The 26,286-nt window shown below is 42.9% G+C and overlaps 1 protein-coding gene across 1 annotated transcript; it reads left to right on the top strand.

The window, feature by feature from the left end:
• The first annotated feature begins 5,585 nt into the window (after positions 1–5,585).
• Matn3 (matrilin 3) lies at positions 5,586–25,089 on the top strand. The gene is made up of 8 exons (XM_051181666.1): positions 5,586–5,837; positions 9,587–10,153; positions 12,914–13,039; positions 15,200–15,325; positions 17,426–17,551; positions 19,915–20,040; positions 22,408–22,518; positions 24,408–25,089. The coding sequence occupies exons 1-8, from the start codon at positions 5,630–5,632 to the stop codon at positions 24,440–24,442; spliced, it is 1,425 nt and encodes a 474-aa protein (XP_051037623.1). The 5' UTR covers positions 5,586–5,629; the 3' UTR covers positions 24,443–25,089.
• Positions 25,090–26,286: the final 1,197 nt, after the last annotated feature.

Genomic DNA, 26,286 nt, shown 5'->3' with positions numbered 1-26,286 from the left:
AGTCGTCACAGAAGTTAATCTGTTCTAAGTCTAAATGTTTCAGGGTGCCCTGTAGGGAAAGGATGCTGTGCCATTTTCAAGGATCCTTTTGCTTTAGAGCAGTAGTTCTCAACCTTCCTGATGCTGCAACCCTTAGCCAACCATAATGTTACTGTGTTGCTAACTCATAACTGTAATTTTGCTACTGTTATGGACCCGCATGTAAATATCTGATTTCAGTTCAGGATATCTGATACGAGGTCTTGGTGAAAGGATCATTCGACCTCCCTCCGCTAAGGGGTCTCAACCCACAGGTTGAGAACCACTGCTTTAAAAGACAAGCTTCTTACAAACTAGCCTGGGAACTGACCTAAAGACAAAGCTGCACCCTTGTTTTCTGAGGTTGCTTTGTTTTTCAGAAAAGTTATGATTTGGGTTTTGAGAAAGTAATTTAGATTCAAAATGAATGTTGCCAAATGATGTCCGATTCTAAGCCTGTGAAGGAGGCAGCTTGTGGGTAGAAGGGTGAATACAGGGTTTGGAGTCAGAGGACTTAAGTCAGTTCCTGTCTCACTAGGTCCTTCCCTCTGATGCTGCAAAGTGTATTTCAGAAGAAAGGCTTCAGTTCCTGCTTTTATAAAACCAGGAAGATGTAAATCCTCACCTATGTACTTCCCTTAGTTCCAAGGATCAACTGAGGTGACAGGAGGGCTGGCTGCCTACACATCCCTCTGCAAATATTATCTTGAGGTGTGCGAGAGAGCAAGCCAGGCTGGGGAATGGCCAAGAGGGAGAAGAAAAGTATTTGGCCTGGAAACCAAAGAAAGAATGATTTTGTTTCTCGTCTGTCAGAGAGGAGCTTTGAAATCATGCTGCCATCATTCATTTGATGGCTTCAGAAACATCATTTATATTCATGGCTGACTCATTAATTATGGCTTTAGTAAGTAACTCAGACTACAAGAAGTATCATCACAGATTCCTTCCATCCCTGGTCTTCTGTGCCTCTTAGTTTTAGTTTAGAAGTTATCTTTTGAAGAGAAGATGAATCATAAAAATGATTCAGGAGTCTGCTTAGTTATCCTTTGCAGCACTGCATTCCTTTCCCATCTGGTACTGTTTTTCCTTTGCTGAACAAAATTCCTTTGATGTGTTTTTACAGGTGATTCTGTGATGGGTTTATTTTTTTTAGTTTTTGGCTTTTGGCTTTTGTGTCTTGCTGTGTCTTTATTCTATATTTTCTAAAGCTATTTTTGCAGGGTATAAAAGATGATGCCTCTCTGTCTTCTTGCACACATTATTTCTAAAGAGAAATTTACAGATTTTTGTTCCACTCTGTATGGAACATCCCCCTTCCTCCTTGGGCAATTTCAAACATTTCAAAGCACTGATTTTGATCAATTTGTTTATGTTGTTCCTTAAGGTTGGCTTTGTGGTCTTAAATGTTTCCTGTGCCTGGAGTTCATTGAGGGCCTCAGATCTGTGTGCTTGTGGGTTTCATCATGTATGAACATTTTTTTAGCTGTTATTTCTTTAAATGTGTTTTCTGTTCTCCCTGATTCCTCTTTCAGGCATCCTGTCCAGCTGGAAAAATAAGGATATATTTTCCACAGGGTGACTGAAATCATTCTTAGGAGTTGGATTAAGCAGGAAATGTAGCTAGAAGATTTGACAACTTATTTAATACCAGAGGGGCCAGAGGATATCAAGGTTTGTGTCGTGCCTGAATGAATGGTCAGGGCAGTAGTGGTTACGGGGGAAGACTACCACAGAAGATCTAGAGCTCATTGTTGGATGGGTTAAACTGAAAGTGCTTTTCTGATTTTTAACTAGAGACTTCCAGACTCATAGATTTGGGAATTAGTAATAGAGGGGTGGTAGCTGAAGTCTACTAATAGATGACAGTTCTAATATACTCAGGGAAGTAGGGAGTGGGCTAGAAGGATGGTTCAGCAGCTGCGAGTGCATACTGCTCTTGCAGAGGACTAGAGTTTAGTTCTCAGCACCCCAGTGAAGGGTCACAATCTTCAGTAACTCTAGTTCAGAGGCTCTCATGCTCTCATTTTTCCTTGGTGGGTACTAGACACTCATGTGATGCCCATGTGCACTTGTACACATGTGTACGTGTGCACTCACACACACACACCACCCATATACATAAAATAAAAACAAAGAAATGTTAGCAAGGCATGGTGGCACATACCTTTAGTCTTAGCACTTGGGAGGCAGAGACAGTGCTATTTCTGTGAGCTCAAGGCCATCCTGATCAACATAGCTAGTTCTAGGCTAGCTAGGGCCACAGGGCCACATAGACTCTATCTCAAAAAAGATCTAAAAAGAATTTTTTTAAAATAAAAGCCACCCACAATTTAGTTTTAAACAGTTGCTCACAAGCATCTATAAATCAATTCATTATCTTTTTGTTACTTTACCCAGTAGGAGCCTGGTGGTGGCTGAGGAACCACACCTTGCTAGAGAAGGTCAAGGAAGGCTACTGTGTGGAGCTGATGCCCAGCATACAGCAGTCTGTTGTCAGCCAGTGAAAAGGAATACAGAAAAGCCTTTCTCTTAGAATACACCAGGCTGTTTCTTCTGCAAACAGTCTACTGTGCCTGTTGACCACCCTTGACACAGTGAATCTAAACACCAGCCAGGTCTGGGAACCTGTGTCTTTTGACATCTCAGTCCTATCACTGACCAAGAGCCTTCATGCAACAAGGTTCCCTTTCTGGAGATTGGGTAGTGACTAATTCAGGCTTTGTCCTTGTGTTCCTGGTGCCTATACATAAGAAAGTACCACATGATAAGATACAACACATGGGCTCATCTCTTCATCTACTACCCCCCCAACCCCACCACAGCTTTGAGACATCCTGCTGACTTTGAACTTGATACTTAGTAGAGGATGACATTTAAACTGGTCTTTCAGCCTCCATAAGTGTTGGGATTACATTGCCCTGCCTGGTTTATATGATGCTGGGGATCAAACCCAGGGCTTCATGAATGCTAAGCAAATACTCTACCAACAGAGTACATCCCCAGCTTCTTTTTCCTTTGCATGTGTGCGTGCGTGCGTGTGTGTGTGTGTGTGTGTGTGTGTGTGTGTATGTGTGTGTACATGTTTTATGTACATGTTCATGTGTGTAAGTAAAGCATGCATTTGTTATGTCATTGTGTATGGAGATCAAAGCACAACCTCTTGTGTGTTTCCTGACCATCAACCTTGTTTGAGACAGGCTTTCTTTATTGTCTGTGGATGTGTCCCACTAATTGGAATGCTGGAATTATAGATATGTGCTATTGACCCAGTTTTGTGTGAATTCTGGGCTTCAAAACTCAGGTCCTTACACTTGTGTGGTAAGAACTTCAGCCACTAGAGCCGTCTTCTCAGACTGACTCATATTATAAAGCCACGGATGCCCTCATGACACTTTCCCCTCATGACTTCCTTTAGACATAGTTAACTTCCCAAATGCTCTAACTTTAAATACTATCAATATAGGGCCTTGAGGATTAAGTTCCTAACTCTTTAACTTGAAGAGTATGCATTCGAATTTCAGTCGTGTGTTCATGTTACTGTGTGATCAGATTCCACATTTTTTTTTTTACAACACTGAAATTTTATACCCAATAAACAACTCTCACTGCCCACCTTCCCTGTCTCCCAGGAGCCACCATACTGCTGTTTCAATGCAAACAGGCTGTGACTACTTTAGATAAACCCATACAAACAGAATCGTTTCAAACTTGCATCCTTGTGACTGGCTTATTTCTCCTTGCAAAATGTCCTCAAGGTTCATCCATGTTGTCTGTACAACAGATGAGTACATCAGATCTCACTACAGATGGTTGTGAGCCACCACCTGGTTGCTGGGAATTAAACTCCAGACATCTGGAAGAGCAGTCAGTGTTTTTAACCTCTGAGCCATTTCTCCAGCCCCCAGAATTTCATTTTGAAGACTTACTAGTATTTATATATGTAGTGTGCTGGCTAGTTTTATGTCAACTTGACACAAGCCAGAGTCTTCAGAGAAGGGAGTGTCAATTGAGAAAATACAGACTGTAGGCAAGCCTGTAGGACATTTTCTTAATAGGTGAGTGAGTGATGGAAGGGCCCAGCCCATTGTGGGTGGGGCTACTCCTGAGCTTGTGTTCCTAGTTCTATAAAAGGAGGCTGACTCTTGTTGTAGGGTTTGCTGAAGGAGGCAGAGGCAGGAGGATTATGAGTTCGAGGCCAGCCTGGGCTACACATTTAAAAGAGCCAAGGGTGGTGGTGCACACCTTTAATACCAGCACTAGGGAGGCAGACACACACAGAGGCAGATCTCAGTGAGTTCAAGGCCAGCCTGGTCTGCAAAGCAAGTTCTAGGACAGCCAGAGCTGCTACACAGAGAAACTCTGTCTTGAAAAACAGAAAAAAAAAAAAAAGTATGTTGAGCAAAAAGCAAGCTAGTAAGCAGCCTGCACCCCCACCCCCACCCCACGGCTTCTGCATCAGCTCATGTCTCCAGATTCAAGTCCTGATTTCTATGATGAACAGGGATGTGGAAGTGCAAACCATAAATAAACCCTGTCTTCCCATGTTGTTTTGGTCATGGCATTTCATCGTTGCAATTGTAATCCTAACTAGTTCATGCAGATACATTTCTTCTGAGTATCCATTCACCCAGAGGGCACAAGACTGCCTTTATCTCTTGGCTGTGATATGATTGTTAGATTACAATGTAGGTGGATGGTAGAAGGGCAACAGTCAACGACAGAAAGACTGGACTGGATCGGTTGAGGCTCATTCATGCTAACTGCCATGTTTGAAGACCCAGCTCATCCCTCCTTCCCTGCTTTTGGAACCCTTCTTACTCACACAGGCCACTTTTCTAATCCACCACTTCCTCTTAGCAGAACATCATCTGTCTTCTCTCTCGAAGTGAGTTGAGGGTCCCTTGTTTCCAGCCCTGTGTGGCCTGCTGGTCACTGTTCCAGAGAGGAAGCGGTGTGTAGAAGACAGGTTGTTCTTCCAGCAAACCGGAGGCTCTCTGGGGAAGAGTATGTTTGATTTACTATTCCTGGCACTATAAGTTCAAATGTTTACGGATATATTGAAACTGGGATGAAAGCATCCTATTCATGTAATAGAATCGGTGAGACCTTGCCTGCCCGTCCCCCCCCCAAAAAAAAAAAACCCAGCAAAATTTGGCTTTCTTAGCTGGAGAAAGGTATGCTGTTTGAGACTCTAGTTCTCAGCCGGAAGTTAAGCTCACCTACAGCTGAGCGGGCACAGAACCTAGGGGTTTGGGTTTGTCAAATAGGACCCTGGGCACCCACCTGGCTAGCACAAGAGGGTGGAGCAGGCGTCCCCTCAACCACAGTAGGGTTTTACAAGGAGGCACCCAGCCGAGCCCACCGGCCTAGGCGTGCCGCTGGCCGCCTAGCCCCAGACATTCCGCTCCTGCCACTGGAATGCGCCGACACGGCTGCCTGTTGGCCTTCAGTGGCTCCTGGGTGGCATGGCTCTCCAGGGGGCGGGGCGGGGCGGAGCCTTATGAGCGGGACCTTTAAATTGACCACCGAAGTGCGGGACCCACGCCTGACTGCCCGACCTGGCGAGCCCGGCCACCTCGCTTACAGACCCCTACAGGTCGCCGAGCCCATCATGTTGGTCCCAGCCCCCGCGCGCCACCTCCCGGGACTTCTGCTGATGCTCTGGCCGCTGCTGCTGCTGCCGACCCCTGCCGCTCCGGGACGTTTGGCCCGCGCAAGCGTCCGCCGGCTGGGGACACGTGTCCCCGGGGGCAGTCCCGGGCATCTTCCTGCTCCAGCGACTCCTACGCGTGCACCTCATTCCGGAGCCCGCAGTGCAGGTGCAGTAGGGCGGACGGGGAACAGCTACACATGAGAGGGAGCCACAGCCCTGGCTGGAAGTGGGAAGAGGGGCATGGACCCCAGAAATGCCTCCAAGCGGGGTGCTGAAGGGTGGAATCCTTCTACCGGCAATCCCGCTTAGAAACTAAGGATCCGACAGCCAAGGGGCGAGGGTAGGGGTTGTGATGTAAGGTCATGCAAATGACCCTAATGGCATCTGACATCCCGAAAATTCAAACTTGCTTGCGAAGGGAGCATCACGCACCTGTAGGAGCTCCAGTCAGAAAGTAAGATGGGGGCTCCCGGCTCTACCGGGTCAGATCTCTTGGTCAGCGAGAGCAAACCCTTCTCGACACCCTGTTTGTAGCTATCTGGAAATCTCCATCTATTTTGCATTCACTGTGTGTGCCTTTCTCCCTATGGAAGAAAGGGTCTAGAAGAAACGCAAGATCTCGAAGAAGGGACAGCTTAGTGGAGGATGGGGGAGAGGGGTGGAGTGGGACTAGGAAGGAAAGCCAAACTATCATGTCCTGTAACCATATTGGTGTTTACTCGGTCCTGCCCACGACGGAGTAATTCTGCTTGTTGACTGCCGGCTCCAACCCATGCTCTGTGAGATCCCCTGAGACCCAGGCAGGTCTGGTCTTCAATGTACCTATTCCATTTTCTTCCTTGGCCACTGATTTTGCTTTGAGCAGAGCACACCTACAGAGCTCAGTAAAGCTGGTGGGCGTCCTTCATGACCCCCACAACATACACAGGGACCCAGAATGGGCATCAGATCCCCTAGGGAAACTGATTCCCTAAGAAGTCAAGCAAGGGCTCCTTCTGCTGCACAGCTCGCTAGGGCCTCCACACCACTTACACAAAGTTGTCTCTTCCTTCCCCGAAGATCCAGCTCCAGTCAGTCTGGCCTTGGCTGGAAAGAAGCGGTAGCAAATCTTTTTCCAGGTGGCCAGGCTCATCTGGCTGGTATTGCAGTCAGGACAAATTGCATGATCTGTCCCCACCTGTGACTTGCTGGATATGCCAGGAATTGGCTCAGGAAACCCTTATCATCCACGATTTGAAATCCCAGATTTAGAATGGCAAGAGCATTGCCACCAAGGCAGGGGCCAGCCGGGCTTCTGTGGGTTAAGTGGAACAGCTGGTTATTGCAGGCTGAGGTAGAGGGAGGAAGCCTTTTCTCTGGAAATGAACTTGACTTCTACTCTCCTCCTTGGGGGGATAGGATTGGGAGAAGGAGGCTAGATTTTTTTCACTCAGTGACCGTTGACCATGGTCCTTTACAGCTTGGCCTCCAAACTTGATTTTGGGTAGCAATCCCTTGATAAATGCCACATTCTACTCCTCCAGACCATGCTAGCAACCAGGAGTTGGTAAGCTTTTCTGTAAGCTTTTACTGCTGACAAGATGTCAATGATGGGCAAAATTGTGGAATCTCTCTCCCTCCCTCCTCTCTGTCTTATGTAGCCCAGGCTAGCTTCAAACTCATTATGTAGACAAGGATGTCCTTGAAGTTCTGCTGGGATTTTGGGCTACGGGCACACGTCTCCTTACCCTATTTATATGGTACTTGGATTGAGCCCAGGGCCAGGCAAACCTACTACCTGAGTTACACTCTCAGCCCCACTTTTTTTTTCTTCTTGAGAATCAAACTGCTGATATAATAAATAGGAGTGAGATTCAAAAACAATTCGTACCTTTGCTGAGGCTGCAGGGATGAGAAAAGAGCTTAGTGACCATGGAATTAGTCGTTGCCACCTTGGTCAACATTCCTATATTATTTTTCCTATCGCCTTCATAACAAATGGCCGTGAATGTAGTGGCTTACCCCAACACTAAGTATTATCTTACAGTTCTGTAGGTTGGAGGCTGATGCTGTTCTCCCTAGGCAAATATCAAGGTGTTGGCAGGGCTGCACGCCTGTCCTGTTGGGAGGGAGGTACCAGGGGGAAGTGCTTGCCAGCCTTGCTAATTTCTTAGAGGGTACTGTAGTCTTCTGCTTCTCTGTTCAAAATCGAGCAATAGCTTGAGCCCATCTCACATCTTGGTCTCTCTTTTTCAGTTAACCTCTTGCACTTTAGGGATCGATTCTATTGACTCCATCTGAAAAATCTTAAGGTAACCTCCCCATCAGCAGGCCTCCTGCTCACAGCTGTAGTCTCTTGCCATGTTCAGTAGCATTTGTGCCAGTCTGTGAAAAAAGACCAGAATGTATTCTGGGGGAGTTATTATTCTGCCTATTACACCTCAGAGCTTCCAACCCCGTCCCCCAGATGGAGGATTTAGTTCAGTAAAAGCAAATGGAGAAGAGCAGAATCAGGCATGTTGAGTGACAAGAACCCACTGGTTAGGAGGGACACCCACCGTGGTGTTAGAGTAAGTGTGGAGTTACAAGGTTTGCACCGTGGTGCTTTCTCCTTCCATTCCAACTGTGCAAAATATACAGACCTATGTCCAGGGAAGATTTTCAACACAGGTCCCCTTCCTTGCTCTTGATCCCTGGAAATCTTCAAGGAAATTGTGGAGCTCCTTAAAAAATGAGATCTGTAATTTCCATTGACTTAACCAAACACATGATGACATAGGCATCTTTTGGGTGATGACTCAAAGTCAGTATGCAAATGCCAGCTGGGCACATGAAATGATGTTGATTTTTGTGGTGGAAAACATTGCCTCATTGGGAACAGCTGCTATGTACTGGAAAGGCCTTGGAGCTCAGAGACTGAAGTCATGGAGTCCATGCTCACTCCACTACTTTTCAGGTTTTGCTTCTCACAAACCTCTACCAGATGTGTATGTTGAAACCTCTGCATGGCTGTAATCCCAGGCACTTGGGAGGCGGAGGCAGGAGGATTGTATGCTGAGGGTCATCCCTGGCTATGCAGTGAGTTAGAGGCCAACCTGGGTTACAGGAGAACTTCTCTCAAAGAAATGTGTGTGTGTGTGTGTGTGTGTGTGTGTGTGTGTGTGTGTGTGTGTGTGTTGGTTGGTTGAAAGTGGAGAATGGATTGAAAAAGAGATGTGTCAACTGGATTCTTTCCCTGTAGTGACAGTGGCCTGGATTTGGGCTGCTGAGAGAAGCTTGTGCAAATCAGGTTAGAGGAAGCAATAAAGACTAGGAAAGAGTATATGGCAATGAGCACATGTTGGGTTACTAGAGAGCACAAGATGCCTATGTGTAGAAATAATGTATGATCTTTGAAGGGTTCCTTTCTTCTATTGTGGCAGACGTGTAGGCAATGACAAGTAAAAAAATAATGCAGAGAGAAGTGGACAAGAGAGTTTGGGGAGAGGGTAAGAGAGGTACCAGATTATGACCTCCAATCCCTAAAACAAGATACACTTCCAAAGATGGAGGTGTGGTAGCTGTGTGTTAGACAAAGTCATACCCCATGTCTTAGGCAAGTGCAAGGCAGCACTAGGATTCCTTCAGTACCAGGAGTTACAAGACTTTCAGAAGAGAACTTTAAATAGTGGGATAAGTCTCCAAGCAAAATCTTGGGAAGACTCACATTTCCATGTGACTTCTCATTAGAGGATTCTGAAAGCCTGGGTGTTTTCAACTCTTAGAGTGAGGATGGCCTCCAGGAAGGAAGCAGGTAGTGGTACTGCTGGGCTTAGGAGATGCTACCAGGCCTGTTTTCCCAGAGTCCCAGAGTTCTCTGAGAGTGAGAACTGTCCCATTTATGACTGTGGTCTGATCCTGCCTACCATTTTATATTCCCCATACCCTTCTTTGCAGGTGTTTGCAAGAGCAGGCCTTTGGACTTGGTGTTTATCATTGATAGTTCTCGTAGCGTCCGGCCTCTGGAATTCTCCAAAGTGAAGACCTTTGTATCCCGTATCATTGACACTCTGGACATTGGGGCAGTTGATACGAGGGTGGCTGTGGTGAATTACGCCAGCACTGTGAAGATAGAGTTCCAGCTCAACACCTACTCAGACAAGCGGGCCCTGAAACAGGCTGTGGCGCGGATCACACCCTTGTCAACAGGCACTATGTCAGGGCTGGCTATCCAGACAGCAATGGAGGAAGCCTTCACCGTGGAGGCTGGAGCTCGGGGGCCCATGTCCAACATCCCCAAGGTAGCTATTATCGTGACAGATGGGAGGCCCCAGGACCAAGTGAATGAAGTGGCTGCTCAGGCCCGGGCATCTGGCATTGAGCTGTATGCTGTGGGTGTAGACAGGGCAGATATGCAGTCCCTCAAGATGATGGCTAGCAAGCCCCTGGAAGATCATGTGTTCTATGTGGAGACCTATGGAGTTATTGAAAAGCTCTCTGCTAGATTCCAGGAAACCTTTTGTGGTAAGTCTTAGCTTCCACATGTTATAGTTCATACATTATATGTATGTTATAGTTCATACATTATATACATGGAAACTGGTTTTTAAAGATTTATTTTTTTAAATTATGAGGATGTGCATGAGTATGGGTAGCCACTGGAGATATGGTTGTAAGCCACCCAAGATGGGCAATGGGAACCAAACTTGTGCTTTCTGCAAGAGATGTATGTGCTCTTAACTGTTGAGCCAATGTACCAGAGCCCTGGAACACTGTATTCATTTTTTGGGAGGGGGTGGAAATTTTATGGGAGAATTAAACACATGCAATGCTTTTTTTAAAAACCAACCTAAACACATGGTGTTGGTTTAGAAGTACAAGGCTGTACTATATGTAACTTGGTTTGCTCATAAAACTTTCATGTTTGCATTAGACATGTTAAGTTCTGGAAATAACCAGAATAAACAATCCTGCTGCTCCCAGATGGAGTCAGAAATAAAACCCAAACCCCAAACACCCAAACTCAAGACATCAGTCCCCTCTTTGCCACCATTAACATTCCTCTCTTCCAAATGTTTTCTTTAGCTTTACATCTCTAGATCTAACAGAGTCTCTCTTGTTCTGCTGCAGAAGCTGGAGAGGCATCTGCCCCTGGGAGGCCCGGTGGGCTGTGTCCCAATGTCACCATTCATGTGCATGTAATGAAAGCTTGTTACATTTCAGATTCTTCCTCTGCTTATTCTTTTGTGGAATAATTGGATTTGAGATGAGAAGGGTTGGGTTTTCTGGTTCACTTAGACACAAGAAACAGATTAAAAACCAATTATTCTGTTAATCTTCTGTTCTTTTCTGATGTATTTTGCATATGAACATGATAATTTTATTAGAGCTTTTTAGCATGAATTAATCAGATGCAATAATATGAATCTGTTCTGTCCTGGATTTTTTTTTTTAAATCAGGGTGTGTGTTGGGTCTGATGGTAATGCCTGTAACGCTAAGCACTGGAGAGGTGGAGTTCAAGATCAGCCTCAGTTATATCTTGAGTTTGAGGTCAGACTGTCCATGAGACCATGTCATTAAAAAGAAAAAGAAAACAAAAATCTATATCAAAAAAACTTTAGAAAAGTAGAATTATGATTTGTGGGAATCATATTTTTAAAAAATCATTTGAAATCGTCTGTGGACTTGTTGAATCGAGTGTGGGCACTGTTCCAATTTAGGAGAATTCCTCAGCATAGACACTTGGTGCCGCACAGATTCCATGTCTATTCATAGTGACTACCACATACAAAGTCAAAGCTCGCTCTTCCCAGCCTTCAGATACCGTTGTGGAGTTGGTGGAAAAGACAAACAAGTGAGCCAGTGACCACAGCTGCAAATATCAATGAGACATTATATCTAAATGAATGTGGAATCCAGGATCATCAGTTGGTTGGGAAATGGTAGATGAAATCTTGGCCTCATCACAGCCAGACCTGGCTGAGATTCTCTTGTCTTCCGTGTCCTGGGACACTGGGCTTTCACAAGACACTGTTGGCTATGATGGCAACTACTTGGCATTTATTAGGCTCTAGAAAGAAAGTGCCTTTTTTTCTTTTTCCCAGAAAACCCCCTCAAGCTGTGGGTGAGAGCGCTTCCATCAGGGCTCTGGTTTGTGGTTACGTTGGGTCTTAAAGTTAGCAACTAGGGGTGGGCTCCAAGGCTGTGAAGTAACAGTGGTGAGTGGCAATCTTTTTCTTCTCTTACAAAAGCCCTGCTTGTTCTGGGGGCGGGGCGATGGCCCCTGTGGAAATAAAAAAACTGAGGGGCAGCTTGTTGTAGTCACCGGGCTGGAAAGACCATTGCATGAAAAGGTACTCCTTGGGAAAATATTAGCCTTGTGCTATTGCCAAGGGCACTGGAGGCTGGGTTACCTGCTACAGGATTGTTAGTCTCCTCTCAGAGGCCTTGGTTTTGTAGAAATAACTACATTCATTGATTTGCCTTCTCAAACACATCACTGTGTGTGTGTGTGTGTGTGTGTGTGTGTGTGTGTGTGTGTGTGTGTGGTCATTCCAATGACAGAAAATTTTCCAGGAGTAAAAATGTGGAGATATGATTTAGCAGATATAATCTCATGCCTTTCTTTTTATCTCTTTGGATTTAAAATTTGAACTCATCATCTTTGAAGCTACTAAGAACCCAAGTAGATATCTGAGCTTTGGATATGTAATGGGCATGCAGAAGGAGATTGTTGGCTGGATGGCCTCCCACTATTTGCATGCTCAAGCACATCACTGCCCCAGTGTGAGTCAGTTCCAGGCTAATAGGCATGCTTGTGGTCCAGTTCCCTTTAGGCACAAAATGTGGGACTCTTGCAAACAAGGTTTCAGCTACATTGGGCCCACTAGCTCACAGCACTTTTGACAGTACATTATTATTCTCCTCAGCTCTTACAGTTGCAAGGTGAGAATCTGTTTCATGGGTACACAACTTGGCTAAATAAAACATCAAGTTGCCTCACCCCATGGAAATGTTTGTTTCCAGCAACTCCCAATTCAGAATTTCTTTTCTCTTTTGAAAGATGGTATATCAAGATCAATAATTCTAAATTTGCGTCATCTCAAATCAAATATTTAATAATTCAGAGGCAGAAAGCAGTGCCTCCCCTTCCCCTGCTTTAAATATTGAAGTCAAAAGGAGTCAGAAAGGAACCTGGAGGAAGTATCTTTTGGAATGGAAGGAATTGTCTAAAATGGTTCTTGGGTACAGATGTAAACAGTGCATGTTCTTTCTTTGCCTAGCTCTGGACCCGTGTGTGCTTGGCACACACCAGTGTCAGCATGTGTGCATCAGTGATGGTGACGGCAGCCACCACTGCGAGTGCAGCCAAGGGTACACCTTGAATGCAGACCGGAAAACATGTTCAGGTGAGGCATCCTTGGGGCACGGTGGCTGAACAGGAGCTATTGGGTGCCTCTTCTCTGGGGGGTGGACTTTTTCTTACGCGCTATCTTCAACCTCTTTTCTTCCGAGCTAGTGACTTCTGGTGGTTTTAGCGCTGTTTAGCAGCTTTTGGCCTAGTACAGGCCTTGCTACTATTCTTTAAAAAAAAAAAAAAAAACTTAAACTACACTGTGGTGGTGCATACTGTTGATCTCAGCACTTGGGAGACAGAGGCAGGTGGATCTCTGAGTTCAAGGCCAGCCTGGTCTACAGAGTGAGTTCTAGGACAGTCAGGGCTACACAGAGAAACCTTGTCTTGAAAAACCAAAACAAATAAATGAATGTGAATAAATAAATAAAATAAGATAAATTATGTGTGTGTCTGTGCATGGGTGTGTGTATGCAGGTACCCAAGGAGCCCAGAGGTGTTCCCCTGGAGCTGGAGTACAGGTGCTGAGCCACTCACTCACTTCCTGTGCTGTTAGGAATCACACTTAGATTCTCTGCAAAAGCAATATGTCCCCATAAACACTGAGCTGCCCCTTCAGCCCCTTCTTTTTCTAGAAATTAAAATTTTAGGTTAGAATACACATAGACCTTATCATGGCATCTTCACATGTATGTGTCAATTATACCTTGTTCTCATTTTCCCCTGCTGCTGTCTTCCTCAGTGGGCTCTTTCCCTTAGTGTGCTCCCTCCTCCTCCCAGTTTCCTTCTGCTTCCCTATTACATTTATTGCATTACTCTCTCTCTCTCTCTCTTTCTCACCTCCCTTAAGATCTCTTCTTTTCTCTCATGAACCCCTTTCTAGCTCAGTGACGTACAAACACCCACATCCGATTTTAGAAGATTTCTTAGATGAGAGAAAACATTCGGTATCTTTCTGAATCTTTTTTCCCTCTCGTTTAACTTAGGAATTTCCAGTTACACCCACTTTCCTGCAAAAGTCATGATTTCAGTTTTCTTTACATCTGTGTAAGTTCCCATTGTGCGTCTGTACCATGTTTTCTTTATGTATCCATCTGCCAATGAACATTTAGGTGGGCTCCATTTCCTGGCTTCTGAATAAAGTAGCTGTAAATATGGATGTGTAAGTCTTTGTGTGATAGTTCTTAAGGTCTATACTGTTGTTATTGTTCTTAAAACACTAATAAAAGGAATGGTGAAAAAGAAGGTATTCAAAACTCTTTAATTTTTTCCCTTTATTTTCCTTTATTTATTTATTTATTTATTTATTTTTGTTTTGAGACATAGTTTCTCTGTGCAGCCCTGGATGTCAAGGAACTCCCTCTGTAGACCAGGCTGGCCTTGAACTCACAGAGATCTGCCTACTTCTGACTCCGAAGTACTGGGATTAAAGGCATGCACTACCACCACCCTTTATTTTTTAAATGTATATGTTAACTTAAAAAATCTTTTTGAGTGTTACACAAACATAGAGATAGCCACAGGCACACATGTACCAATGTCCATGCAGTTTCTGCAGAGGCCAGAAGAGGACACTGGGTCCCCTGATACTGAGGTTATAGACAGCTGTGAGCTGCCATTGCATGCTAGGAATCAAACTTGGATATTTGGAAGCACAGCCAGTTTTCTTAGCCAGTGAACCGATTCTCCAGCCCCAGGATCCAATACTCTTGATACTTTGGGAGAGCTGACATTTTTCCTGGATTTTATTTCATTAGATATTAGCATTCCAATTCCTCCCTATGACAGTACACAATCTTGGGCACTAGAAGTAGAGAGAAACACTGAAAACCTTGCTCAGTGGTATCTAAACACCACACAGAGTCAATGAAGAATAGCGATTAGATTATTTTTCTCTTTAATCCTAGGAGAGCTTCTGTGAAGAAAATAGACATCATTTAGTTCAAACTTAATTTTATAGTTAAGAAAATTGAGTTTCAAAAAAGAGAAGAGGTATATGTATTTGTGGGTCTGTTGGTGAAGGGACAGGGCCAAAGAGTAGGATCAAAGTTCACCAGTCTCTATGCCCACTCCTCTGTGTGTGTGTGTGTGTGTGTGTGTGTGTGTGTGTGTGTGTGTGTGCGCGCGCGCATGTGTGTGTGTGATATTGTGACTGGTAAGGGTTTGTTTATCTCCTTTCCTTATGTCCACACTTGTCTTGATTATCTTTTGACAGCTATTGATAAGTGTGCCCTCAACACTCATAGATGTGAACAGATCTGTGTGAATGACAGAAATGGCTCATACCACTGTGAGTGCTACGAAGGTTACACCTTGAATCCAGACAAGGCAACTTGTGCAGGTGAGTGGACCCACCAGCCTACCTAGTGTTGAAGGGAAAGCCTACAGCTGGGAACTTGGTCAGTTTTCCACTTTTGACACCCTGGGGATTTTTTTGTTTCCTCTCTTCCTCTCTCCCTCCCTCCCTTCCTATTTTCTTTCTTTCCTTCCTTCATTCTTTTTTCTTTTGAGACAGAGTTTCTCCACATAGCCTTGGTTGTCCTGGAACTCTCTCTGTAGACCAGGTTGGTTTCAAACTCAGAGAGATCCATCTGTTTCTGCCTCCTGAGTATTGGGTGAGATTAAAGGCATGCAATACCTCTGCCCAGTTGGATTTTCTGTTTCTAAATTCTGTATGAAAAAAAAAGAAATGGGTGGGGGAGACAGAGACTCTATAATGGGGAACCTGGCAGATACTTTATGAAGCAACGAGAGATCTACATTTATGTCACTAGAGATGGCCTCATTTGTGGGGGGGTTTGCTCTGGCTGCTTGTTGGGTAAGGGCTGCAGAGTCACAAGTTACTGGGGAAACAGACTCCAGAGACCAGCCCGGGATACAGATGTAGTTTAATTCAGAAGTTTACTTGCACATATACATATATCATTCAATCAGCTTAAGGACACATCATGTTATTACCTAATAAGTCTGAATGGTGCAACCTGCATCACTTGAGGGTGCTCAAGAGGGACAGTGTGTCCTGGCAGTGTGTCTGTGGACAAAGAGCAGGAAGCAGGCAATGCCCTGGACTCGGTGCCATTCTGTAGGTTTCTGATGTGTTGGGATCCCATTATGTGTGTCTAGAATACCAGAGACTCAGGTATGCTCAAGCAGCTCCAGGAGCCGTTTGTGATTCTCATGTCCCCTGTCTTTTAGACTCCCTCCCTCCCTGACAGTCTCACGTTGGCATATTCTTGCTAAACATTTAGAACCACGAGGAAACCTCAGACAAACCAAAGGAAGAGTCTTAGTCCACCATGTTTTCCAGTTCCTCTCAAATGTGCTGAAGTCACAAAAACAAAAGTAGATTGATGAAATGTCTCAGAATATGGCAACTTCATGTCATGTGGGATCTTGGATTGGATCCTGCACCAGAAAATGAACATTAGGAGAAGAATTAGGAACATCTGAATATTTTTTTGAGTGGAGATTAAGAAATCATGCTGTATTGATGTTTTTGGTTATCATAGTAGACATCTAAATTGTTATCATTTGGGAATAGAGGAAATAAGTTTTTCCAAAGCCTGAACTTGCCTTAAAAGTGAAAGTTTACAAGTTAAAAAATAGATTAAAGCTGAATATGGTAGCTCATGGCTATCACCCCAGCACTTGGGTGGCAGAGGCAGGAAAATCAATGTAAATTTCCGGTCTGCTTGGGATGTATAGATGAGACTATGTCTCAATCTTCTCCCAATACAAATCTTTTCCCCTCTTTCTGGGTGTGGTTATCCATGCCTGCAATTCTAGCATTCAAGAGGCTGAAGATTTCACACCAGCCTTGGCTACATAGTAAGACCCTGTTTCAATAGAAAAAAATCAAATATGTATTTCTACTGTGAACCTGTCTTTCTGTATGTATTATCTACTTAAATAGCTACCTAGCTGTTGTCTATTCATCTATCTCTCATAGGGAAATACACTCACTAAAGAATTGGGTCTCAGACTCTCATTCCACTCTAAATTAGTTGGTCTCCTCGGGACTCTTGTATCTTATTTATGAAATGAATGTTAAAATAGAATTTCTTCTAATTCCCCTTTCCCCTGGATCTAGTGTAATTAGCTGCATAATTGGCTGGTTTATTTCTGGATTGGATTAAGTACAACAACCTAAAAGGAATGCATTAAGTATTAATGAGATGCTTGGGTTATAACACAACTCAACATTGATGATATTGAAAGAGCCGAGTATAACGTTGGAGAATAATTATCATGTGTGAAGGATTTTTATTAACTCTGCTAATTTCTAGTTAGAGCAAATAACACTGACAGCTTTGCCTAGCCTCCAGACAGTTTCCTTCTCATATATTTCTCGCTGTTTTTAAAAATGTTTCTATTTATGGGGAATAAAAGACTCTTTGAGTTTTAATTTTAAATTTTCACTCTTGGGCTTTTCATCTGACAGCTCAGGACAAATGTGCTTTGGGTACACATGGCTGCCAGCACATTTGTGTGAATGACAGAGCCGGGTCCCATCACTGTGAATGCTTTGAGGGCTACACTCTGAATGCAGATAAGAAAACATGTTCAGGTAAAGTCCATCCCACAATCCTTCCCTGCTTGACTCTTTCTATGGTGGCTAAATCAACCTGCAATTCACCAGGAGAGAAGGTTCTTGCGGGGAACATAAAGGGTTCAGACATCCGACCAGCTTACATGTTTAGACACATTGCCCAGGGAATTGGTGAGCTCACTGGCTTTTACAAACATAGATCATTTCAGAAAATTACTAGGAAATGGGTAGGGAGTGAGGGATATGAGAAAAGCTAATGAAATGTGAGGTCCCCATCCAGGAAAATATTTAGAAGCCTGTACACTGGGAACTTTTTAAGCAACTGGAGGAAGTCAGCTGGACAGTAATTATTTGGTGTGATAGGCTGAACTGATCTTTTTCCAGTTAAAACTTGGCTCAGGACTTTTCTGTAGTGTTGATCTTTAAGCTGGATTCTTTTTAGCAAAGGAGACTTTGTGAAGGGTTGACTTAGACCCACACAGGCCTTCCAAGGTGTTGGAAGCAGGGACATTCTTGACTGTTTCTGGCTAATCAATCTTCAGTGACTCAGAGCCTTGTGACTTGGCTAACGAGCTCCTGCTGGGACCATTAATCGTCATTAATTTGATTTAAGCTCACTGGTGGAACAGGGCAGCATTTGTAGACACTAAAGCTCTCCATTTGAAGAGCATTCCTTGCTCTCGAGTTGCTACTGAATTTGGTACATTAGTGTTTTTCAGATTTGCTCCATCTGCTTCTTCAGGGAACCAGATATGGTGGGATCTTGTCAAGATAAATGGAAGGGAATGGCACATCGCTGGATACCTTTATTGTTTTTCCTTCTCTCCTCTCCTCTCTTCCCCATCTCCATTCCCCTCTTCTCTCCTCTCCATTCCCCTTTCCTTTCATTTCCTCTCCTCTCCCCTCCCCTCCCATCCTCTCCCCTTCCCTCCTCTTTTCTTTCTTCTTTCTTTCTTTCTTTCCTTCTTTTTCTTCTTCTTTTTTTTGTGAGACAGTGTTTCCTGCAGCACAGGCTGGCCTGGAACTCTCTATGAAGCCCAATTAGCCTCAACTTGCAGTAGCTCTAAGTGCTGGAGTTACTGCATGTGTATGGGTACTACTATGTCTGGCTTTTCCTCTCTTTAAGAAATGAAATCAGGCCAGACATGGTTTCTAATCTCGGCCACTATAGAGACAGAAGGAGAGGGCTATGATCAGTATAGAAGACTGGGAACAAGTACAGTGCTTTGGTCCTTGTAATGGCAGAGAAAGAATCTGTGTCTCCCGGGAGCCTTTCTGGGTTCACTAAGCTGTTTTTCACTTATCTAGGCCATTGGACACAGGACCGGTGTGGTGCTTTCCTCTGTTTCCACTTAAGTTTGGGCAAGCTATCTTAATCCCCAAAATGCTATTTATGTGATAAATGAAAGCACTTCTGTATTTAATTGAATGTATCACCATTAATCTTATTAAGTTATTTATTTTTATTTTTCCCTATGAGAAAGGGAGAGAGAGAACATTAGTGTCCATTTCATCAGTGTTTTGGTTTTTTTGTCTCACATCATAAGGTATCAGTAGTTGGTCTTTTGGCAATATAGTTCCCCCCCCCCCCTGTGTAGTGTCAAACTTAGCTCCGCCTACAGTGATGTCTGTATTAGTGACTTGCCTCACTGCTGTGACAAAATACCTGACAAAAGTAATTTAAGGAAAGAGGGAGGGAGGGAGGGTTTATTCTGTTCACACTTGAGGGCACAGTCCATAATGGTAGTGAAGTCTCAGCAGCAGGAGCTTGAGGCAGCGGTCCCATTGGATCTGATAGTCAGGAAGCAGAGAGAGATGAAAGCTGGTGTTCAGGGAGCCTTCTTTTTATTTTAGTTCAGTTCTGGACCCTAACCCATGGTAATGGTGTCACCCATATCTATAGTGACCTCTCTTATCTCAGTGAACACAGTCTAGAACCCCCCTTCACAGACATGACCCCAGTGATTCTAGATTCAGTCAAGCTGCCTATTAAGATTAACCACCACAGGCTTCCTAGAAGATTTCTTTTGGTGACAATATAAATAGCATTGATAGATTCCAGAAATGCCTATGGTAAGCTCTGTACTACCATTAAGACTCAGTGCCATCTAGTGTAATAGGCAGGAGAGATGAGAAGTCCCCACAGACAGCTGCAGGAGAGCGAAGGGGTAGGAATGGCCAGATAACAGATCAGGCCAAGGGTGTGCCATGTGGGGAAGGAAGTTATTTCTTTTTCTCAGAACACAGGGCTCTGGGTGACTGTGAAGGTTTCATTCTCAGTGCTGGCTGGGGCCAACAAAGCTTTGTATTCCAGAAGTTTGTGTTTAGTGTTCTGTTTGACTAACGGATGAACATCTTCTCTCCTGCATGGTGTGGGCCAGTTCGAAACAAGTGTGCTCTGGGCACGCATGGCTGCCAGCACATCTGTGTGAGCGATGGGGCAGCATCCTACCACTGCGATTGTTTCCCTGGCTACACCTTGAATGATGACAAGAAGACATGTTCAGGTGAAGACTGGCCTTTTGACTAGATTTTGTTCAATGGGAAAATCTAGGAGGAAGCCACTTTAAAAAAAAAAAAAAAAGGTTTTATCCTGTCCAGTTACTGTCCTCTTCTGCTACATAGTCTGCTTTCTGTAATTTGACCCCATTCTCTTTCATTTTTCTTCGAATTAATGTCTCTAAATCTGTTTTCTGCTTTTGTGATAAAAATGCTTAACAGCAAATTTTCTATCCCAGCCATTTTCAAATGTACAGTTCTGTGTTAATGGTCACTATAGTTCATCCCCAGAGTCTTTTCAACTTTCCCATGTAAAGCTCTGCACTCATGGGACAGTGATTGATGCTTCCTGCTCCCCTGGGGACTTGCCAGTCTCCCCCACAATCTCAATGGGAACTTCATAGCCAGCCTTAGATCAATTTAGGGGAGCACTGCCACTTTAACAAACTTCCAGTATACCCAACACAGTGCGCATCTTTCCACTGGTTTACATCTGCTGTAATTTCTTTCAACAGTGTTTTGTAATTTTCAGTGTATAAGTCATATACTTGAAATATTCCTATGTATTTTATTCTTTTTATGTTATTGTGAATGAATCTCCCTCTCTCTCTGTCTGTCTCTCTGTCTCTATCAACTTTCAATTTTGCTATAGCCCTGCTCTATAATTTTCTAGGGGCTGTTTCAATAAGAATATCCCAATGAGCACGTGGCTTCACAGATCTCAGTGTCTATGAAGCACAAACACTGGACTGGTTGTTCTCTTACAATCTGTACAGAGATGATCAGGTGTGACTGATTTTGGCAGGTGCTTTCTGGCCAGAAATGGGCAGGAGGATCAGTAGTTCAAGCCAGCGTGGGCTGAGACTCTGCTTTAAAAATTAAACAGGGAGCGAGGCGGTGGTGGCCCATGCCTTTAATCACAGCACTTGGGAGGCAGAGGCAAGTGGATCTCTGTGAGTTTAAGACCAGCCTGGACTACAGAGCTAGTTCCAGGACAGCCTCCAAAGTCACAGAGAAGCACTGTCTTGAAAACAAAAACAAAAACCAACCAACCAAACAAGATGGCTGACTAAAAATGGAGATGTGGGTTCAGATCCCAGGTACCTACTAAAGAGCCAGGTGTGGGGGGTGCATGCCTGTAATCTCAGAATGCTGTGGGCTTGCTGGCCAATCAGTGAGCTCCAAGTTCACTGAGGGCATCTGTCTCAGAATATAAGGGGGCCAGTGATTAAAAAAAAAGTACACTGACCCCTGGCCTACACACACACACACACACACACCATACACATACATAGCAGATTATTTAGGTTGGCCATCAATATAGCTCTGAATTTTTAGCTCCAAAGTATGTAAGGGTAAAAATTAAACTTCTCAATTCAAATCATTCAATAGAATAGCAATCCTTAGCCAGGTTGTGGTGTCTCATGCCTTTAATCCCAGTACTTGGGAGGCAGAGGCAGGGGGATATCTGTGAGTTCAAGGCCAGCCTGGTCTACAGAGCAAGTGCCTGGACAGGCTCCAAAGTTACACATAGAAACCCTGTCTTGAAACCCCCCCCCCCACAAAACCCTAAAACCAACCAAACAAACAAACAAAAATAAACAAAAAAACATCAATCCTTTGTGGGAAATCAGGAGTTGCATAGTTTTAATCTTTGAAGTGTTTTTCTCATGTCCACTCTTTAAACAAAACAAAACAAAACCCAAAAACAATAGGACTGGAAGATTGTTCTATTTCTTTTCTTTTTCCTTCCTTCCTTCCTTCCTTCTTTCCTTCCTTCCTTCCTTCCTTCCTTCCTTCCTTCCTTCCTTCTTTCCTTTGTTTTTGTTTTGTTTTTATTTTTGTTGGGGACAGGGTTTCTCTGTGTAACCACTCGGATGTCCTGGAACTCACTCTGCAGACCAGGCTGACCTCCAACCCACAGAGATTGGCCCTCTGCTGCCTCATGAGTGCTGGGATTATAGGCGGTGCCACCAATGCCCTGTGACTCTCTTGTTTCTGTGTCTCTGGCTTCACCAACCACCTTTAAACAGCTTTATGTCATGGCTGATTTCTGACAATAACAAAAACAAGGAACTCGTTATAAGCATCACCCAGTTTAGGCAAATACAAACATTTCCCTAACATTTTTTAATAAAAGTTTCCTGTGAAGTTAACTTTAGCAAATATTTTCTCTTTTCTGTTTGCTCTTAGATGACTTTACCTCCTGAAAAATTCCTTCACATGAGTGGCAATGTTGAAGTGAATTATAGATTTCCTGATTTGCTATCATTCCTCTAAATTGCCTCTTGTGCTAGGTGTTCCACACCCCCAGCCCCCACTTCGCCTCAACCCCTGGTTAACTATAACATTTTGTGTATTGTCATTGTCTTCAGACATCGAGGAAGCAAGAAGCCTCATTTCCATAGAAGACGCCTGTGGCTGTGAAGCCACACTGGCTTTCCAGGAGAAGGTCAGCTCCCATCTCCAGAAGCTGAACACCAAACATATCCTTTGTGGAAGGTTTTCCTCTTCCCCCTTTTCCCCATCCTCCTCTTCTTTCTTTCTTTCCTTTTTTTTTTTCTTTTTTATTTTGAGGATCTCAAATAGTCATGGCTAGCCCCAAACTTGCTATGAAGATGAAGATGACCTGGAATGTCTGGTCCTGCTAGCTCCATCACTCAAGTGCTGGGATTATAGGTGTGTAGCACCATGTCTGGTTTTATGGGGGTTAAACTCAGGGCTTCCTGCAGGCTAAGAAAGAACTCTTACCAACTATGCTACAATCCAGGCCCTGTCTTCTTGTAAAATTTTATTCATAAATTTCAATTTCTGACGGACACGTTAATTGTGCTGCAAAAAACATGGTACCAGTGCCATGGCTATGACTTCTAGAAGCCAACCTAGATACTACAACTGAGCCAAACATTTTAGGGCATTCTTATAGCAATTATCTTATTCATTGCTGTAAGTTAAACATTGGTAATGCATTTGAGAAAAATATAGATCCTTTTCAATGGTACAATAGGTAATTTTTCCTCTTTCAACATTTAAATGTAAAAACTACACATTTCTTTCCCTAATGCTCTTCCTTCCTTCCTTCTTTTCTTTTCTTTTTCGTTTTTGTTTTTGTTTTTTTGTTTTTGTTTTTAGAGACAAGGTTTCTCATGTCACAAGTGTAACAGTAGTCTTGGCTGACCTGGAACTCACTCTGTAGACCAGGCTGGTCTTGAGCTCACAGAGATCTGCCTGCCTCTGCCTTCCAATTACTGACATGAAAGGCTTGTGCCACCACTGTACAGCTCCCTAGTGCTTTTTAATAGTAGTTTGTGCATCCAAGTGAGCTCTTAATAACAGAGTAACTAAGCTATGATCCCTTAAAGTAACTTTTTACTTTTTTAACTTAATTTTTATTTCATGTGCATTGGTGTTTTGCCTGCATGTGTGTCTGTGTTAGGATGCCAGATCATTTGGAACTGGAGTTACAGACAGTTATGAGCTTCCGTGTGGGTGCTAGGAATTGAACCTGGGTCTTCTGGAAGAGTAGCCAGTGTTCTTAACTGCTGAGCCATCCATCTCTCCAGCCCATTTTAAAATAAATTTTAGCTCAAAATCTTCCTATGTCCAGAAAAACAAACAAACAAACAAAAAATACCCAGAAGATCTATTGAATGTTGAACCCCAGACAACACATGGTTATGCAATTTGGTAAGCCAAGATGTCAAGAGTTAGTTTTCAAACTATAACATGACACTGTCTTGCAAATTTCGCTGTCAGTACTCCAAGCTCCAGTTCTGGAAGAGAGTTTTATCTCAGCATCACTCAGCTTTAACAACTATTTCTATATACCTCAGAGGGATGGAATTCAGATGGGGGTAGGCATGACCTGGGAGTCAGTCTTTGAAGGAGGGTACAGGCAGCATAGAGGAATCAGTTTCCAAGTCTTTCACACACTTAAGATGATGGTATTTGTAATTAGCTGGTCTTCGCTCTTCCAAAATTAGCATTGCCATTCTCCTCACTGCACATGGAAGATATCTTTCTCTTCCCTCTTCTGAATTCTATTTCCTAGAAATGTAAACTCTGCAGAAAGCCAAACAAAGGGACAGTTCAACAGTTCCTTTAATCAAGACTTTATAAGCACTACTCCCAACTGAGAGATATTGTTCCATTTCAATTTTGGACGAGAGAAAAAACAAAAACAAAAAAACCCCCAACAAACTGAAGATCTCTGTAGGAGTGTAATTTCATGATGAATTTTAGATTATGCTTTTGATGAGAAAATAATTTATCCACTTAGAGTGGGCCATAATTTTCTTTTGTGTTGAAGTGTTTGAAAGTGCTTATATTTTTTAATGTGTGAAAATAAGTCACTTTGGCCTTAACATGTAACCACTTGATACCATTTTGAAGAGGTTGCAAGTGAACTGAATATGGACAAGTACATCGTTAAACTGCTCAAAAATTCTTGCCTGGAAATGTGGAGTGCTTGGCACATGCAATACTTACTCTTTAATATACTTTATCTTCAACGTTCTTGCTAATAATCTGCCATTATAAATGCTTGACCGTTATTCAGGAAACAGTATGAGGGTTTCCTGGAGCATCAGTATAATTGCTCAAGGAAACAGATGCACAGACCCATATAAAGAACAAGCTTTGATGCTTCAAAACTATGACTGTGAAATAAGATGAAAAGTGAAAAGTTTAATGTTTTGTTATCTCCTGATTGAGCCATGTAAGTTATAGATGTTTATATTAATAAGATGATTATATTCATAAAACTTCATGTCTCTTTTCGCTTGGTCATATTTATAATACAAACCAGCCTTACTATCAAGAGTGCAGATTTTATGAAATATTAACATGTAAAAAGTTCAAATAATTAAACCAAGATGAATATATTTAGAATTGTTTAATACTTTTGTTTTTTTGCTGAAATATTATTGAAGGGATTATAATATGACAAGCAATATAAAACAATGAAGGGATTATAATAAGTGTATCTACAAATAATTTACAGAGATTAAGTGAATGTTACATCACACTTTTAATTAATTCATTAAGGTCATAGAAATGAACACTAAAAAGAACTGGATGAAAACTCGGGGGGGGGGTGAAATCCAGAATTCTATCATTTGGTTTTAACATGTAACTGACAAAATACTTATAAAACTAGTGTAACAAGCAACAAGATCTAATATGTCTTTTTAAAATGTTGGTAACAAGCCTAATTTTTTTTCACTCAAAGTATACCTAGTACATGTAGTTTTAATTGCAGTTTATAACATTTGGAAGAAAATAATTTTTTTAAACTTTGTACTACTTGATTTGTTTTGGTTTGTATTGTTTTTAATATAATAAATTTCCAGTCTTCTTACATTAATGTCATGGTTGATTTATTTATTTATTGGTGATTATTGTTATATTTTCTATATAACAAGAACTGAATTAGTAATTCTTGAGTATATAACAGTTGAGAAACAGAAAGACCAAAATGACGATACCCTTTCAATAATTTAATCTCACATTGTTGAAGCTTAAAATGTTAGTCAGTTCAGGGTAAACTGGGAAGGAAATTCCAAAATAAAATCAGTGAAAAATTTTATTACATATTTATGTGTGCGCTCCTTGAGTGTGTGTGTTTATAAATGTATGGGTACATTAGTGCCATGCATGAGAGATCCTGCCTTAGGAGAGGTATGGAGGATCCACAATGTGGATCTCTGATCTCCATATGTACGCCCCTGCCACATGATGAGGGAAGATGTATAACATATTAAGAAAAAATACAAAAATTGCTCCCTGGACAGAAAAAGCCCAACAGCTCAAATGTTAAATGAAAGGGTATGTTCTAGTGCAAAGATAGCTTTAATGACCCAAAGGTCATACATACATACTTCTTTTATAAGGGCCCTTGAGGTCTGAAGGTGATTCAGAGATTCTGTGCTGGCTGGTCTTACGTCAGAAAGCAGAGAACCTTAACTGAGAAAAAGCCTCCATAACATTGGGCTGTAAGGCATTGTCTTAATTGGTGATTCATAGGGAGGGCTATCTATAAGAAAGCGGTTGAGTAAGCCATGGGAAGAGAACCAGTATGCAGCAACCCTCCAAGGCCTCTATAACAGCTCCAGGTTTCTGCCCTGTTTGAGTTCCTCTCCTGACTTCCTTCAGTGATGAACAGCAAGGTGGAAGTGTAAGCGCAATAAACCCTTCCCTCCCAACTTGATTTTTGGTCATAGTGTTTTGTCGCAGCAATAGAAACCCTAAGCCAG

Source organism: Phodopus roborovskii, unplaced genomic scaffold (genome assembly GCF_943737965.1).
Source record: "Phodopus roborovskii unplaced genomic scaffold, PHOROB, whole genome shotgun sequence".
NCBI lineage: Eukaryota > Metazoa > Chordata > Mammalia > Rodentia > Cricetidae > Phodopus > Phodopus roborovskii.
Note: the sequence above shows the minus strand (reverse complement) of the source record. Positions and strands in the feature narration are given on the sequence as shown.

Bases quoted from the DNA above. Each gene is read 5' to 3' on its own strand.
- Matn3 (XM_051181666.1), top strand. From the start codon at position 5,630: ATGTTGGTCCCAGCCCCCGCGCGCCACCTCCCGGGACTTCTGCTGATG. The intron at 10,154-12,913 runs GTAAGTCTTAGC...TTCTTTGCCTAG, and splicing joins ATTCCAGGAAACCTTTTGTG to CTCTGGACCCGTGTGTGCTT. The intron at 20,041-22,407 runs GTGAAGACTGGC...CATTGTCTTCAG, and splicing joins TGACAAGAAGACATGTTCAG to ACATCGAGGAAGCAAGAAGC.